Raw genomic sequence first — 14590 nt, 5'->3', positions numbered from 1 at the left:
TGGAGAAGAAAAGATGGAGTTGGGGGGCAGAGACAAACTGCTTAATGCTTTCTTTAGAAATAACTGGTTCCCCCACACTTATTCCCCAGGCAATATATATAACACCTGACTATAGGCTTTTTTACAATAATGTACAACCAACATTCGATGAGAACACATGAAGCGCCAACATTTCCCCAAAAAAGAGACAGACAAGATCCCTGCCCTGATTCAAGAGCTACTCACCATCCACCATTGAAGCTTTTTGTAACCTGAAAAAAAGGGGCTGCCTTGAGGCCAACCTCAGCATACTGTTGCATTCAGAATTCTGGAGTGCATCCAAAATTTTGAGGTGCATCAGAGGTCTTTACTGGAAATTGTCTTGAAAGGGAGATGAAGAAGAGAGAACACTATATGCACACATTAAAACTTGCAACGGATCCTCTGGTATCAGCTGTCTCTTCCACAAATACATATTTCACAAAAACTGCTCAAATTAATCTCTCCTCCTCTTCAAGTCCTTGGACTGTTTGGTCTTCCTTCTCATTTCTGCCTCTCCTCTGTTGGCAAACTTCCTTTCCTACCCTCTTCTTCTCCTCCTCTGGTATCTAGAAGCCCTTTCTTATGCATATCACTTTAAATCTTTCATTTTGTTCAAATCTGCTTGTGCACACATCTCCCTGGCCAACATCACAAAAGTCAAATACAACAATTTGAGCTCTCATCAGGCCTCCCATGTTTCCCCTTCTTCCTCTCTCTGGCTGGGGGTAATCACTCCCTCATTCTTCAGCCCTTGGTCTCTTGTTCTTTTCATGTCCTCTACAGACTTGATCTGCATTTCATGTAACAGAGTCCACCAGATCTCCCTTGATGATTTTACCAAACCTCTTCCCTTGGCTATAGTTTCTCTGGATAGTTGGTAGGGACAGTATGAATCTCATTTGTCCATATTCTGCTGAAGTTTTCCACTTATCTTTATCATCATCTCCTAAAATTCAATAGACCTGAAATTATGCACACTGTCCTACTCACAAAAAGTATTCCACCTTCACTGGGCCTATTTCTGCCACTGACACCAGCCTCATCATCCTTTTCCAGGCCTGGAAACTTAAAGCGTATGTTCTTCACCTGGGTCCATGACTAGGCCTCAGTCACATGGATGACCTTATAGAGAGTTGTAAAGCTCCTTGAAATTGTACACGATCAAAAAACTGACGATCAAGTGTTGGGACTGGGAGAAAATACTTGCAACATGTACGTCAAACAAAAGACTTTTATCCAAAATATATAATGAATTCTTGCAACCAAATTAGCCAGTTTAAAAATGGGAAAAGATTTAACAGACACTTGACAAAAGAAGATTTACAAATAATCAATAGGCACATGAAAAGATGTTCAACTTGATTAGTCATAAGGGAAGTACAAATTAAAACCACACTGAGACACTACTATGCATCTTCCAGACAGTTACAATTTAAGACCAGCAGTACTGAGTGTTAAGGGTGTAGAGCAACTGGAATTCTCAACAAATATGATGGAATTGTAAAATGGTACAACCCACTAAAAAAACAGTGGGTAATTTCTTAAATTGTTTAACATATACCTACCTTATGATCCAGCCATTCAAATCCTATGTATTTATCCAAGAGAAATAAAAGCACATGTTCACACAGACTTTCCATGTGAATGTTTAGTAATATTCGTAATGGCAAATGCTAGAAACAACCCAAATTTTATCAACCAAATTTATCATCAACTATTGAACAGATAAAATGTTGTGGTATATCCATATAATGCAATAAAAAAGATTGATGCACACAGCAAGATGGATAAATCTCAAAATCATTATGCTGAGTGACAAAAGACAGGCAAAAAAATGTACGTACCATGTGATTCTATTTATGTAAAATTCTAGAAAATGCGACCATCTGAGGTGACAGAAAGCAGATCATTGGTTGCCTGGGGCCTAGAGGTTAAGGGGATAGAGGATTTTGGAGGGGCATAAGACAACTTTTGGAAGAGACGGAAATGATCAGTACACTTAACCCTTGAATAACATGGGTTTGAACTATGTGGGTCCACTTTATGAGGATTTTGTACAGTATATAATTGTAAATGTATTTTGTCTTCCTTCCAATTTTTAAATAACATTTTCCTTTCTTTAGCCTATTTTTATGGTGAGAATACAATATATAATACATATAACGTGTGTTAATCAACTGTTTATGTTATCGATAAATCTTCCAACATTAGACTACTAGTAGTTAAGTTTTGGAAGAGTCAAAGTTATACACAGATTTTCAACTGCTTGGTACATCTAACCCCTGTATTGTTCAGGAATCAACTGTATTTTGGTTGAGATGATAGCTTCACAGGTGAATGCATATGTTATAATTCACCACAATATACACTTCAGATATGTGCAGCTGTTATATTAAATTAAACCTTAATAGATGTGTAAGAAAATTTGAGTGTTGGATGTCAGTGCTTCTTCTGGGTCCAGGTTGAGAAACTGCTTTCAATATGCTGTGAGAACTTATTTAGAAATATGGCCTTGAGGGTTGATTGGGTGGCTCAGTTGGTTGAGCATCCAACTTCAGCTCAGGTCATGATCTCTCGGTTCATGGGTTTGAGCCTTGCATAGGGCTCTGTGCTGACAGTGCAGAGGCTGGAGCCTGCTTTGGATTCTGTGCCTCCCTCTCTCTCTGCCCCTTACCAGCTTACACTCTGTCTCTCTCTCTCTCAAAATTAAATAAATATTAAAAAAATTTTTAAGAAGTATGGCCTTGATTTTCTTGTTTTAAAATGGACATTGTGGCGGTTCCCAAGAGATGTTGGAGTCATAGAATGAAAGAATGGGAAGGGCTTTTGAAATGAATTTTTTTTTTCATTTTACAAATGAGAAACCTGAAACCCAAAGAGAGAAGTGACTTGGCCAAGGTCAACCAATCACTTCATGGCAAAGTCAGGATTTTAAACTTTGATGACCTGATTCTGTGACTGGTCTGCAAGCCCCAGGAGGACACTGTGGCTCCAGGAAGATCAACTGTGGTCTTGAGCTAAGGGTCCACACAGTTGGTGCTCAGCACCGAGAACCTCACAGTGAATACAAGTCACAGCCCTCCTCCCCAGGTGCTTGAACCGCTGCCTGCCACCTTGCAGTAACTGGGACTGAGAGTCATGAAGTTGACCATGTGCTATGCAGAGTCTGCAATGAGCAGGAAGGACCATGGCCTGGACCCACACTTCTTAGACCATCTGTGGGAGAAGAACAAGGGCTTTTTTAAAAATTTTAAATTGCTAACTTATTGCAAACCAATATTGTCATAAAACATAATAAAATTGAATTACTAGAAAAATGAACTAAAAAACAAACATATAAAATGCAAGCCCAAACTTTCATTATTAGATTCCACCCACACAAAGTCACTCTGTTAAATTATTATAAAGGCTTCTAAGCATTTACTCCCCATTTCTGTGCTTATCTCTTCATGGACCAGGAAAAGTAGTTTGCAGACCAGCAAGGGTCCATGTTTCACCTTTGAAAGGAATTTTTCCAAAAGAGCCAAACTTTAATCACCAAGAAATAGAGGAGCCCAGGCTGCGAAGCCTAGGGTTTTTGAAGTATAGGAAGATCACATCAGAATGTGGACAGGATTGGAAGGAAGCCTTCGGTGTGACTGATGAGTCATCATTTGAATTGAGACTGTACAGACTCATGTATTATTCATTGTCTTGAGCAATAAAAACTCACAAAATTCCTAAGTGCCCCTAGGCCCCAGAATAGCTTAATTAGGCACTATTGCTCTGCAATGCAAAGTGCCTGTTTAATTCTGAGTTCTGCATTTTTACATCAGAACAGGCCCAATAGGAGGCATTTTCTATCTTTGGTTCTTGGCTCATTTCTCTCTGCTTGCGTATGTGAATGGGCTGCCCCTCCCTGCGGAGCAACTTTCCAAAGCACTGTCCCCAGATCACCCAGGGGCTCAGATGCTGTGTGAGCAGCTGCTGGCACAGATGTGGAGAGCAGAGCCAGACCTCAGTGTGACCCACCCCAGGGGAGCTGGCAGGCCTGGGCTCCTTTGTCCTGAGTTGGCCTTGGGAATAGTAGTGGGCAGTGGACCTGCGCTATTGGGTCAGGTCCAGAATCACACTGGCCAAGGTTTAGGGCTTATCCCCAAGAACATGAGCATCTAAGCTCCACATTCCTTGCCTATAAAATGGGAAGAATTGTCACATGGACTGCATAAGGCCAATACCAGGGAATAATGATGCAGATGAAGTGATGCACAAAGCCTGGCACACAGTTAACACTCAGTAGAACCAAACCCCCATCATAGGGCAAGCTGAATGATAAGATCTCAGATTGGAGTGGGTCCTTACTGAGTTTCCTCTCCTCCCCTCACTCCATCCCTGGCCTGGACTTGGGTCCCCTTGAAGTTCTTTATATCAACCCCAGCAAGCAGTTGTTCCACTTGAATGCCACAAATGACAGGGAACTCACCACTTACAGGCAGCTCTTGTCAGCTTTACACACCTTTGAACAAAGTCCCATGCTGAACTACATCAGCCTCCCTGTAGCTCTTTAACACAAGCACTGGGTGCAGCTCCTTGGGGACTTTGCAGCTTCTACAGGGGCAGCTCCTAGTAGCTCATGTGGACAGTGTGTGTGTGCCTGAAGACAATGCTTCTGGCTTCACAGAGTCTTGACCTCACTAAGTTGCACATCCCACATCTCCTGTTTATAGTTTTACAATCTGAACTATTCTGTCACTCACCTGGGAACAAATCCCCATGTGAGATAGCCTCCCAAAGTGAGACCCATACCTATCCTGCTCTTCTAGGATTCTCTTTCTAGACCCCAAAAGTGAACTTCATAGGCATTCTTCCCGAGCCCTGGAATGTGCAACACCTGACTTAGTGCCCTCGGCTTCCTTGTTTTTCTGTTCCTGACCCCACTACCAACCCTCCCTTAAATCCTGGGACCTCCTTGTCCTTCTCTTCCTTCTTATTGACTCCCAATTAGCAGGCATCATCCACACTCAGAGGACACACTCATGACTAAAGTCCTAAGCTACTATCTTCCCTTTCACAAAGAACTATTTGGTCATGAAGCCATGATGTGTGATGGAGTACCTATTGTGTCCTCAATTCAGGGACAGGACAGCCACAGTCTCAGAGCTGCAGGAGACCAGTGAGGAGGACACACACAAGGAAAGGTGCCTGGCCAGGGATGGTGGAGCCAAAGCCACGCAATGAGGATATCTTCAAGGAAAGGTGATAATCAGAGCCTGGAGGGGGAAACAGGCTGTCCATGCAGCAGGATGAGTGATGTGGGAAGTCAGAGTCCAAGTGAAGTGTCCCTGTGAAGGGGGGCTGGCAATGAAGAACACTCTACAAAATAACTGGACTACAATCTTCAGAAGTATCAAGGTCATGAAAATCAAGGAAAAAATGGAGGTATTGTCCCAGACTGAATACGACTAAATAGAAGTGACAACCTAAGGCAGCACATCATTATGAACGGGTCTTTTTGCTTTGAAAGATCTTATTGAACCAATTGGTGAAACGTCAACGAGGTCTGAAGATTACAATGATAGCAATGTGTCGATGCCAATCCCCTGGTGCTGATAGTTGTGTTGTACTTATAGAGGCAAATGTCCTTGTTTGTGGAAACACACTTATCTCAAATGTGATCAGGAAGGAAAAGGTTTTGTTATATAACTGTACTTCCTATGTTTTTGTAAGTTTATAACTGCTTGAAAATATTTTAAAACAGAGAATTTTAGAAACAGTGCTGAATTCCAGATTACCTGATCCTACTCTTTATTTATGATGTGGATACTAAGTTGCAGAGAGGTTAAGTGACTTGACCAAGGTCATACAGTTAGCTGGTATTGGAGCTGGGACCCAAACCTTCCTTTTAAATCTTACTGTTAGGTCTAGTCCAAGCCCCTCACTTTATAGGTTAAGAAACTGAGGTCCAGGGTCACAAAGAGGTTTGCTCCAAAATAAGCTGAACAAATTTCAGGTGCCAGTTAATTGGAAAAAATTTGGAGAGCTCCTTAGGTCTCTAAAATTAAATTCTGAGTGCTTGCCTCCTCTGTGCATGTGCACAGAAAGTTCTAGATGTTGGCCCTAAGGCTTTCCTCTTCGAAGGAAAGTACTCTGTTACTCAGGATGTTAATTTGTTGGCAGGCAAAGTGGTCGTAGTTCACAACAGCTGATTTTCCTGCAGGGGTCTCTTGGGTTTGTGGGGTTTTCCACCCTTTCAGCCACTGGCAGCCTGGGATCTTGTCCTGCCACAAGCCAGTAATCAGACAACCAGCCACAATTCTGAACAGGCAGGAAGATATCCAAAGACTCTCCAAGGAGTGCACAGACCTGTGGAGAAAGAAGGTGATATTTGTCTGATGGAGGTGAGTACCAGGGGTGGAATATTATGGGCTGAATTGCGTGCCTTCAAATTCATATGTTGAAAGGCCTCAGAATGTGACTATATTTGGATATAGGGCCTTTAAAGAGGAAATTAAGGTCAAATGAAGTCACTAGGGTGGGCCCCAGTCTAATATAACTGGTGTCTTTATAAAAGAAATTAAGACATGAACACACACAGAGGAAAGACCAGGTGAGGACACAGGGAGAAGGTGGCTGTCTACAAGCCAAGGAGAGAGGCCTCAGGAGAAACCAACTCTGTGGACACCTTGATCTCAGACTTCGAACCTCCATAACTATGAGAAAATAAATTTCTGTTGTTTAAGCTTCCCAGTCTCAGGTACTTTGTTACAATAGCATATTAATACAGCAGAGGCAAGGAATGCTAGAGAATCAGCTTTTCTACAGATCACAGGCCCTTTGTACAGATCCCCTCTGTCCACATTGTGATGTCACATTTTCCCAACAGCCTCATCTCAGGGACAGTCTCTCCATTTGGATGCTAATCAAGAAAAACAGGGAACAGATGTTCAGTCTGGAGTCAGAAGTCCCAGCACATCCACTCAGGAGCTGTGTGATCTTGGGCAAGTCATTTAACCTTACTGAGCCTTAAGTTCCTTATATAAAAATAAGATTCGTAATTCCTATTTTTAATCTTTCATAGATTGTTGAGAAGATCAAGGGTAGAAACTATAAAACAGATTATAAATGTGAAGCATTATTATGAATGATAATAACATGATCATATTCATAATAAATATTTATTTATTGAGCTTCAGTTTCAGTTAGAAAATGCAAACATAATATCCTCCAGAATTTGCAATCCAGGAGAAAATATGAGATTACATACTTAATGCTATGTAAAGATAGCACATAATGGAATACAGTTCACAGACCTGAAGTCAAGTGTTCAAAGAAAGCAAAATCATGGACTAGTGTGTATTTGGTACTGTGTATTCATTCATCAAACATTTAATGGGAGCCTTTGTGTGTCAGTGCTGTTCTAGCCACAGGGATAGAAACTTGAATAAGATGTACACCCTCAGAAAGCCTACATTCTAGTAGGGTGGACAGATGCAATAAACAAACAGATGTTATCAAAAATTACAGGATGTGACGGCACAGTGTAGGAAAGGAAAGAAGGTAGAGAGGAGTGGGGAGGAGGATGGGGTTCCTTCACAGCAGTTATTAGGGAGGACTTCACTGAGAGCTCAGACCTAGAGGAGGTGAGGGACAGAGCCAGGCTACTACATGGGAAAAGAGCGTTATTGATGCTGCTAGGTATCTTTACAAGATAGAGCTTCACAGAGTTTGCAGAATGATTGGAGTCCTATTATGTTGTTGGAGAGGGCTTTGGAGGTGGGGCAACCCAGCCAACAAGGATTCTCTGGATTGGCCAGGATGGGATGCAATTCCTAGATATTGCCACCAGGTGGTAGGATGGCTTCAGACAAAAGGTCTACCAGGTGTCAAGGAAGAAAGTTCTTTCTTTCTCCAAATGAGTGCTTGGACAGGCCCCAAGGTATCCCAGAAGCAAGAGAGCCACAGATACAGCTTTAAAGGGTGAAAGGGAATAAGAGCTTTCTTGCCTCACATATAATTGGAGTTTTCTGGGAGTCATTGGATTCTCCCACTCTCCCAATGGCTACCATGAAGCTCTGGGCCCAGAGCAGTCATAGCTAACACATTTTTGAGACAGCCTGGCCCCATGAGGTTTTGCTCAATACTGGGAGCTGGTGAGTGGCTTCCCTCACTCTATGGCTGAGTCATTTGGGGGCCTTCCTGTCCCTATGCCATAGAGATAGGAATCTCACTCTAAGCTTACCCAGTGCTAATCTATGAAGCCTGGGGTTTCTCCTCCTGAAATCCAATGCTGGAAGCAGAAACCCTCATCTGGCAGCAGAGTCTAACCCTGCAGCCTGAGCTTGCTGACGATGCTCTAGTGTTAGACTTGGATCTGCAGGAAAAACAGGCCATGCCCTATTGTTCCCTCCACACAGCTGTCCTGGTCATATGTTCATTCAAATTATGGGGTGGCTGTGTTGCTCAGTCAGTTAAGCGTCTGACTCTTGATTTCAGCTCAGGTCATGATTCCAGGGTCATGGGATCAAACCCTAGCAGGCTCTGGCACTGAGCATGGGGCCTGCGTGGGTTTTTTTTTTCCTCTCTCTCTCTCTCTTTCCCTCTGTCCCTATCCTTTGCGCTCTCTCTCTCTCTCTCTCTCTCTCATAGAATAATAATAATAACAACAACAACAAACATATTTTATGAAACATCAACATGGGCCAGACAGTGTGCTGGGGACCTTGGGGCCCATGAGAGAGTCATTAAACAGACCATTGATGGTTCCTGAGTGGGTACAACCTGGGGGCTGAATCCAGCCCACTGCTTGTTTCTATAAATAAAGTTTTATTGGAAGACAGCCTTGTCAATTTGTTTACATATTGTCCGTAGCTGCTTTGTGCTATAAAGGCAGAGTTGAATAGCTGTAACAGAGAGCACATGGCCAACAAATCTGAAAGTATTTACTATCTGGCTCTTAAGAGAACATGTTTGCTGATTGCTGGTCTGGAGGAAGAGACAGGGAAGTAAACAGATGATTGCATCACTATAACAGTGCTATGATTGAGGTGAGCAGGTAAGAGATGAAGCCAGGCAGGAGCATGGAGGAGGGTCCAGGGGTGGTTATATCCTTTAGGGTCTCAAAAATTCCCTGAAGCAGCCATGGGGAGCCATTGAAAGACTTGAGCAGGAGTGACATGATCACCTCCCGAAACTAGTGCATGGAAAGTGGAGGAAGACAGCAGCAGAGCAAGGGGGCCCAGTGAGAGACTGTTGTGATGGTCCAGAAGGGAGAAGAGAAGAACCTGAATGGATCAGGAGCTGTGGACATGGAGAAGGCAATGCTGGAAAGATCTTGAAGGCTGGGTAACAACATCTCATTGGGAAGGAGGGAAAACGAAGGTGAGGCCTGAGTCAATGTCTAGCTTTCATCCCAGCACTCTGAGGTCACACAGGAGCTCACCAAGCCCTGCCAAATTCAACAGTGGATGTAACCATGTGGATAATCAAAAGAAGCCCCTCATTCAAAGATGGGGAAATGAAGTCTACAGTTAGACCTCCAGCTGGTTAGTGGCTATGTTAGAAATGCCAAGCAGGGGCATCCTGAAGTCAGTGTCAGTGCTCTGCTCTCCCTTTCTGGCTGCTTCTCTCCACCTGATGGAGTACTCAGTATCTTCCAAGAGTCTCCTAACCAGTGACAAAAGCATAGGCCTGTCAGGATGCTCTATGGGTGGGACCAGGGTTTGTGTGAACTCAAGGAGTCTTGAAAACCCAGCACATTCCAGTTTAAGGCATGTGATAAAAGGGAGAGAAAGCAGAGAAGTAGCCTGTTTCCCCCAGAGTGCCCACAGTGACACAGTGGAGATAGCAGGTGGACTCTGTTATCCACAAGACTTCCACAAGTATGAGGAGCTTCTGAAGCCTCAGGTTTTCTTTAAAATTCAGGTGATTTTTGCATTCTGTTCCATAATATATCTTTTGTGTTTTGACATAGAATAAATTTTTAAATTACTTGTTAAAAAATACTGGTGTTCTAAGAAGATGTTTCAGAAGAATGTTCAGATTTATTGTGTAGCTCTAGGTATCCCTGGCTTAACCATGTAAAGGAGGCTCATTTTGAAAAAAGACTGGATCCAGGGTGTGACAATGAGAATGTGGCTGCAGCCCTGAGGAACAAGGTCCCAGAAGAGAGAGGGCCCAGCTCTTTGTGCTGTTACAACAGCAAGATGGGTGACCAGGCTCAAAGCTTCATGAGAGCAGGTACACACTCCTTCACCCCTGGGTCCCTTGAAACCCCTGATACAGAGCCTTTACACATTGCAAACACACCTCAGATCAGTGAGGAAAAAGATAGAATTCTCAGGGCCATGAAGCAGCTGAAGCATGGCCAGGCATTCCTTTCCTCTGTGATTTCTCTAAACTGCAATTTTCTTGCCTACAAGATGAAAGTAATGACCCCACCCTGTTTAACTGTCAGCCTACTTGCAATGAGGTAGAGCAAAAGCAAGCACCTGATAAACTACAAGGTATTTTAGATATGCAAAGGATCATCATTATCCCATAGAGATTCACTCTAGTAAAATCCTAACATAAAGCCGTAAGTGGAGGCTGAGAAACCCAAGCTCCTAAAATGCAAGACTGAGATGTTGTGAAGTCAATGAATGCTTGGGTGCACCTCAGATCCATGGCACTGTGTGGTCTGTTTCAGCCCAGGCTCTGGTTTGACACCACTGGTGGCAGATATCTGCTCTGGTTTAACCATCAACAATGGTTTGGGGTCCTGGGACTTTTGGTGGGAAACTCAAGACAGATGCAGATTCCAGGACTCTTAATTCATACCATTTTGTTAGCCCTTTTGGAGAAAGCTGAAGTGCAGGAACCCATCCTCTGCCTCCTCATTTTGTAAATCAGGATTACCTGTGGTTTGCCCATGCAGCTCTTCCTTCTCCTCTCAGCCTGCCCCTCCATGAGAATAGTTGATGTTGACTTTGTTATATCCAAATTCCTGTTACCTAGGCTATGTTTTCTTGGGCTCTTAGTGTATTAACCTATTCTGAAGAAGCAACTTTCCATTAAATACCTGTGTCTACCACATGGTTTACTTCCCAGAGGACATGATATGTTTATATTTATTGTGTGTGTGTGTATGTGTGTGTGTTTGTGTGTGTGTGTGTGTGTCTGTGTGTGCTTGCATTCATGTGTACACATAGGTACACACAGGTGCACATATTTGCATGGGGGTGTAGGAAAAGCTCGAGGGAAAGGTATTTTCTCAGTTATCCTGTCTTCTTTGACATTCAGTTGGCTCTTAATGAATCAGCTACTTCCACTAAGAGTTTTTCCTACCCCATCAGCCCAAATGGACCCCGCCTCCCTCCGGGACTGCTTGGAAATTCCCTACTGCTGTCACCTTCCCTTATTGTCTTCTTATTTCAGAGAAGGTTAAGAAGGCCCTGAAAGTGGTGGGCTTTGAGAACCTAATCTAATCTCCCCTTCCTTCTAGGAGGGCAGTGGAAGGATATCCTTTAAAAGCAGTCTGTGCTCAACAAGCAGTAAAGGTCATGCTTCATAACTCAAGGTTAAAAGGCACAGGAAGCAATTCTGCACACAAGACTTCTTACTGATCTCTTTCTTATTTGCTTTCTTTCCTCATAAGACAATGACTTTGTGAGACAAAAATACCTTTGTCATTAAAATGCACTCATTCATCCATCCATTCATTCACACCTTCATTGTGTTATTGGATCTAACTAGTGTTGAGTGCCTTTCTCTGAGCTGGGAAACCAAGTGACAGGATGTCCATGATTACCATCTTGGGGGAACTCAACGTCTGGTGGGAGAGGCAGAATTACTGGCAGCATCACAAGTCAATGGATGCAGTAATAGAAGCACCAAATCTAAGGCATGAACTAAAGGCAATGTGTCCCAGGACTGAGGCTAAGGTCTCCTGTGATTGTGCTTGCCTTGCTTGTTCAAGACTCAGGAACTGCACAGAGGGCCTTCACTTCCTTATCCTGGTAATGCTGACCAAGGCACAAACAAGAAGGGCTGAAGAGAACTGCCAAGAATGATTGCAGTGTCTCTTCATCCTGCACTGGCCCAGAGGCTCTCAGTGACCAGATAGAAGACCCTACCCCATCCTTTCAGGAAGCAAACAAACAGTTGCATATTGCTTTGTCCTGGTCAAGTCCCCAACTATCCTCACTATAAAGCATTCCAGATTCCCTTTTCACTCAATGTGTTTGTTTGATAGGTACCAACAAATAACTTCCAGGAGCAGAACCTTTGCAAAATCCCTGCTTTCAAATGTTCTTACCCAGAGGGACAGTTAAATGACAGAACCACTGCACTGGGTAATTGGGTAATGGAGCAACCAAGGGGTGGAGCACTGGAGAAAATGGCTGGAGGTTACCGGGAAAAAAGCGTCGTTCTCCTGCCTTGCCTCAGTAAGCCTTAATGTGAGTTGTGCAAAAGAGAGTATCTTCTTGTGTTAGAAGAAAATATATTAGAAACTCCTGAAGAAGCTCCCTAGTACGAAGGCTAGGGACTATTTAATTTAAACCAGAGACCTCATTTCTAACTTACTAATGCCCTAAAGTTGGAACTTTTGAGAAATCCCTTTCTTTGAAAGAGTGAAATCATGAGAGTGTTAATAATGGCAAAGCCAGTGATGACTGGAGGGGCTCCAGGGAACATCTTCCTACTATAATCTACCAAATATTGGCTTGAAAAAGCAAAGCTGTTTTCCCACTTTACAAGAACTGAATCCAGGAAGCTAGCAAACAAGGGCCTTTTGGATCCCATGCCTTTCATCTGCAAATTTTGTGCTTTTCTTTTTCTTCTATGTGAGCTATTTTTCAGGCAGAAAACACATTCCTTAGGCACAGTCTCAAGTTGAAAATCTTCAAGAACTTCTGTCCAAATGAATGGAAAAATCAAGTAAAGCCTCTCCATTTTGATAATGTTTGTACTTTGTGGTAAAAGTAGCCTAAAAGTGTAAAAATGAGGTCATTTTTCGTGCCTAATCATGAAATTTCACACAATTACCAAGAAAAGGAACATGTTGCACTGATAAGGAGAATTAGGTCTCTTCAACATTGTGACTCTATTGGTTTTGGTCCACTGCAAAAGAGGGGTCCAGGAACCTGTTTTGATGAAACTTTGGATAGTGATTAATGTAATAAAGATATTTGTTGAACACAGATTATATACTCTTAAATACCATGTGTGCTATAAAATCTCTTTGAAAGTTCCATATGACCCTACTATTGATCTCCATTTGACAGATGAGGAAAATAAGACACATAGGTCTCATAACATGTCCAAGGGCACACAGGAGCAAGTTGAACTTGATGCTCCTAGGCCATACCCATGAGGTTGCTGAGAACCACCTAGGAAAATGCAAGCCCTACAGAGCTGGCCAGTCTTTGGTTCAGAATTGCATGTGGTCTCCCACCTCAGGGAACGGGGCTCTAAGAACTCCTTCTGCCCTTGTTTCATGGTCTTTGTTCCTGTGGCATCCCCTCAGCCTCCAGATCCTCCAACTGAGATGCACACATTGAAAAAAAGATTAATATGTATCACTGCATCATGCAGAAAAGAAACCAACAATTATTTTTTAAAAAGGATCTAAGAGAGAGACAAGTGCTAATTATAATCCCTTTCACTCTAAATGTTCACCCCTGCCTACACTGCCCATTTTATTTGTCCTTCAGAACCTCCATTTTGTCTTTCACCCATTTAACAGATGTCTGCTGAGCAAGCTTCCACAGGCTAGGTGTTGGGGAATTAGAAAAAAGCAGCAGCCATTACTCTGTGCAGCTTGTATGGGTGTGGGGGAGAGAGTCATCTTAAAATGGTTGCAGCTGCGATCAATGTGATGCTGGAGAGAGAACCGATGACAGGGAGGAGAAAAGATGAGGATCTGCCCTGTAGGATATCCTGGAAGCCTTCCTGCGTGAGTGACATTGAAACTGAGATAGAAGGGAATGAGTCAGAGAACACTGAAGGAAAGAGCAATGTGTGCAAAAGGCTCAGCAAGAGGGAACATGATGAACATGGCGAGTCCTGGAGTCTGAAAGAGGTCAGATGGCCATGGAGAAAGAACTTAAGGATGTGCATGGTTCTGGCCAGGCTTGACAGCTGGGCAGAGGCAGAGCAGGCAGGACCAAGAAGGCATAGTCAGTTTTGCTCTCCTCTTATGAGCCAGAGGAAGCCACTGATGGGGTTAAGCAGAGGGTGATGTGATGGAATTTTTATTTCGGGGGAGGCCAGTATGGCTATAGCAGGAGGGGTTGGTGTCAGGAGTAGAGTACGGTAGATGCCTGTGGGTTAGCCAGGTGCTGTGATGTGGACTGAGGAGAGGCTGATAGCTTGGAGGGGTGTCAGTGGTATAGGGGGAAGTGGGAGGAGAACACTCTAGGTGAGGGAGTGAGGTTGATAGGCTCAAGAGATAGTCTGGAAGCCAAATTGATGGGACTTGATGATGGGCTGGACAAGGGTTGAGGGGTAAGGAAGTAATCTAGAGTTCGGGATAGAGAAGGATGCAATTCTGTAATACAGGGAAGAAAGAGAGTGAGCTAGACTGCCTCTGACTTTCCTTGAAAGAGACAGA

The 14590-nt window shown here is 43.3% G+C and overlaps 1 protein-coding gene across 2 annotated transcripts; it reads left to right on the top strand.

Moving 5' to 3' along the window:
- Window positions 1-4105: 4105 nt before the first annotated feature.
- LOC132693218 (uncharacterized) lies at window positions 4106-11688 on the top strand. 2 transcript variants are annotated; one of them, XR_009616662.3, is made up of 4 exons: window positions 4106-5439; window positions 6218-6398; window positions 6884-6998; window positions 11480-11688. XR_009616662.3 is itself a non-coding variant. In XM_078445111.2 (4 exons), the coding sequence occupies exons 1-4, from the start codon at window positions 5311-5313 to the stop codon at window positions 11503-11505; spliced, it is 414 nt and encodes a 137-aa protein (XP_078301237.1). In that variant the 5' UTR covers window positions 4106-5310; the 3' UTR covers window positions 11506-11688. The 2 variants fall into 2 exon arrangements, 1 of the variants encoding a protein (XP_078301237.1); XM_078445111.2 differs by having other exon boundaries at window positions 6255-6398.
- The last annotated feature ends 2902 nt before the right edge of the window (window positions 11689-14590 follow it).

Source organism: Panthera onca, chromosome B1 (assembly GCF_046562875.1).
Source record: "Panthera onca isolate mPanOnc1 chromosome B1, mPanOnc1 haplotype 2, whole genome shotgun sequence".
Lineage (NCBI taxonomy): Eukaryota > Metazoa > Chordata > Mammalia > Carnivora > Felidae > Panthera > Panthera onca.
The sequence above is the reverse complement of the archived record's forward strand: the minus strand, read 5'-3'. Positions and strand labels throughout refer to the sequence as shown.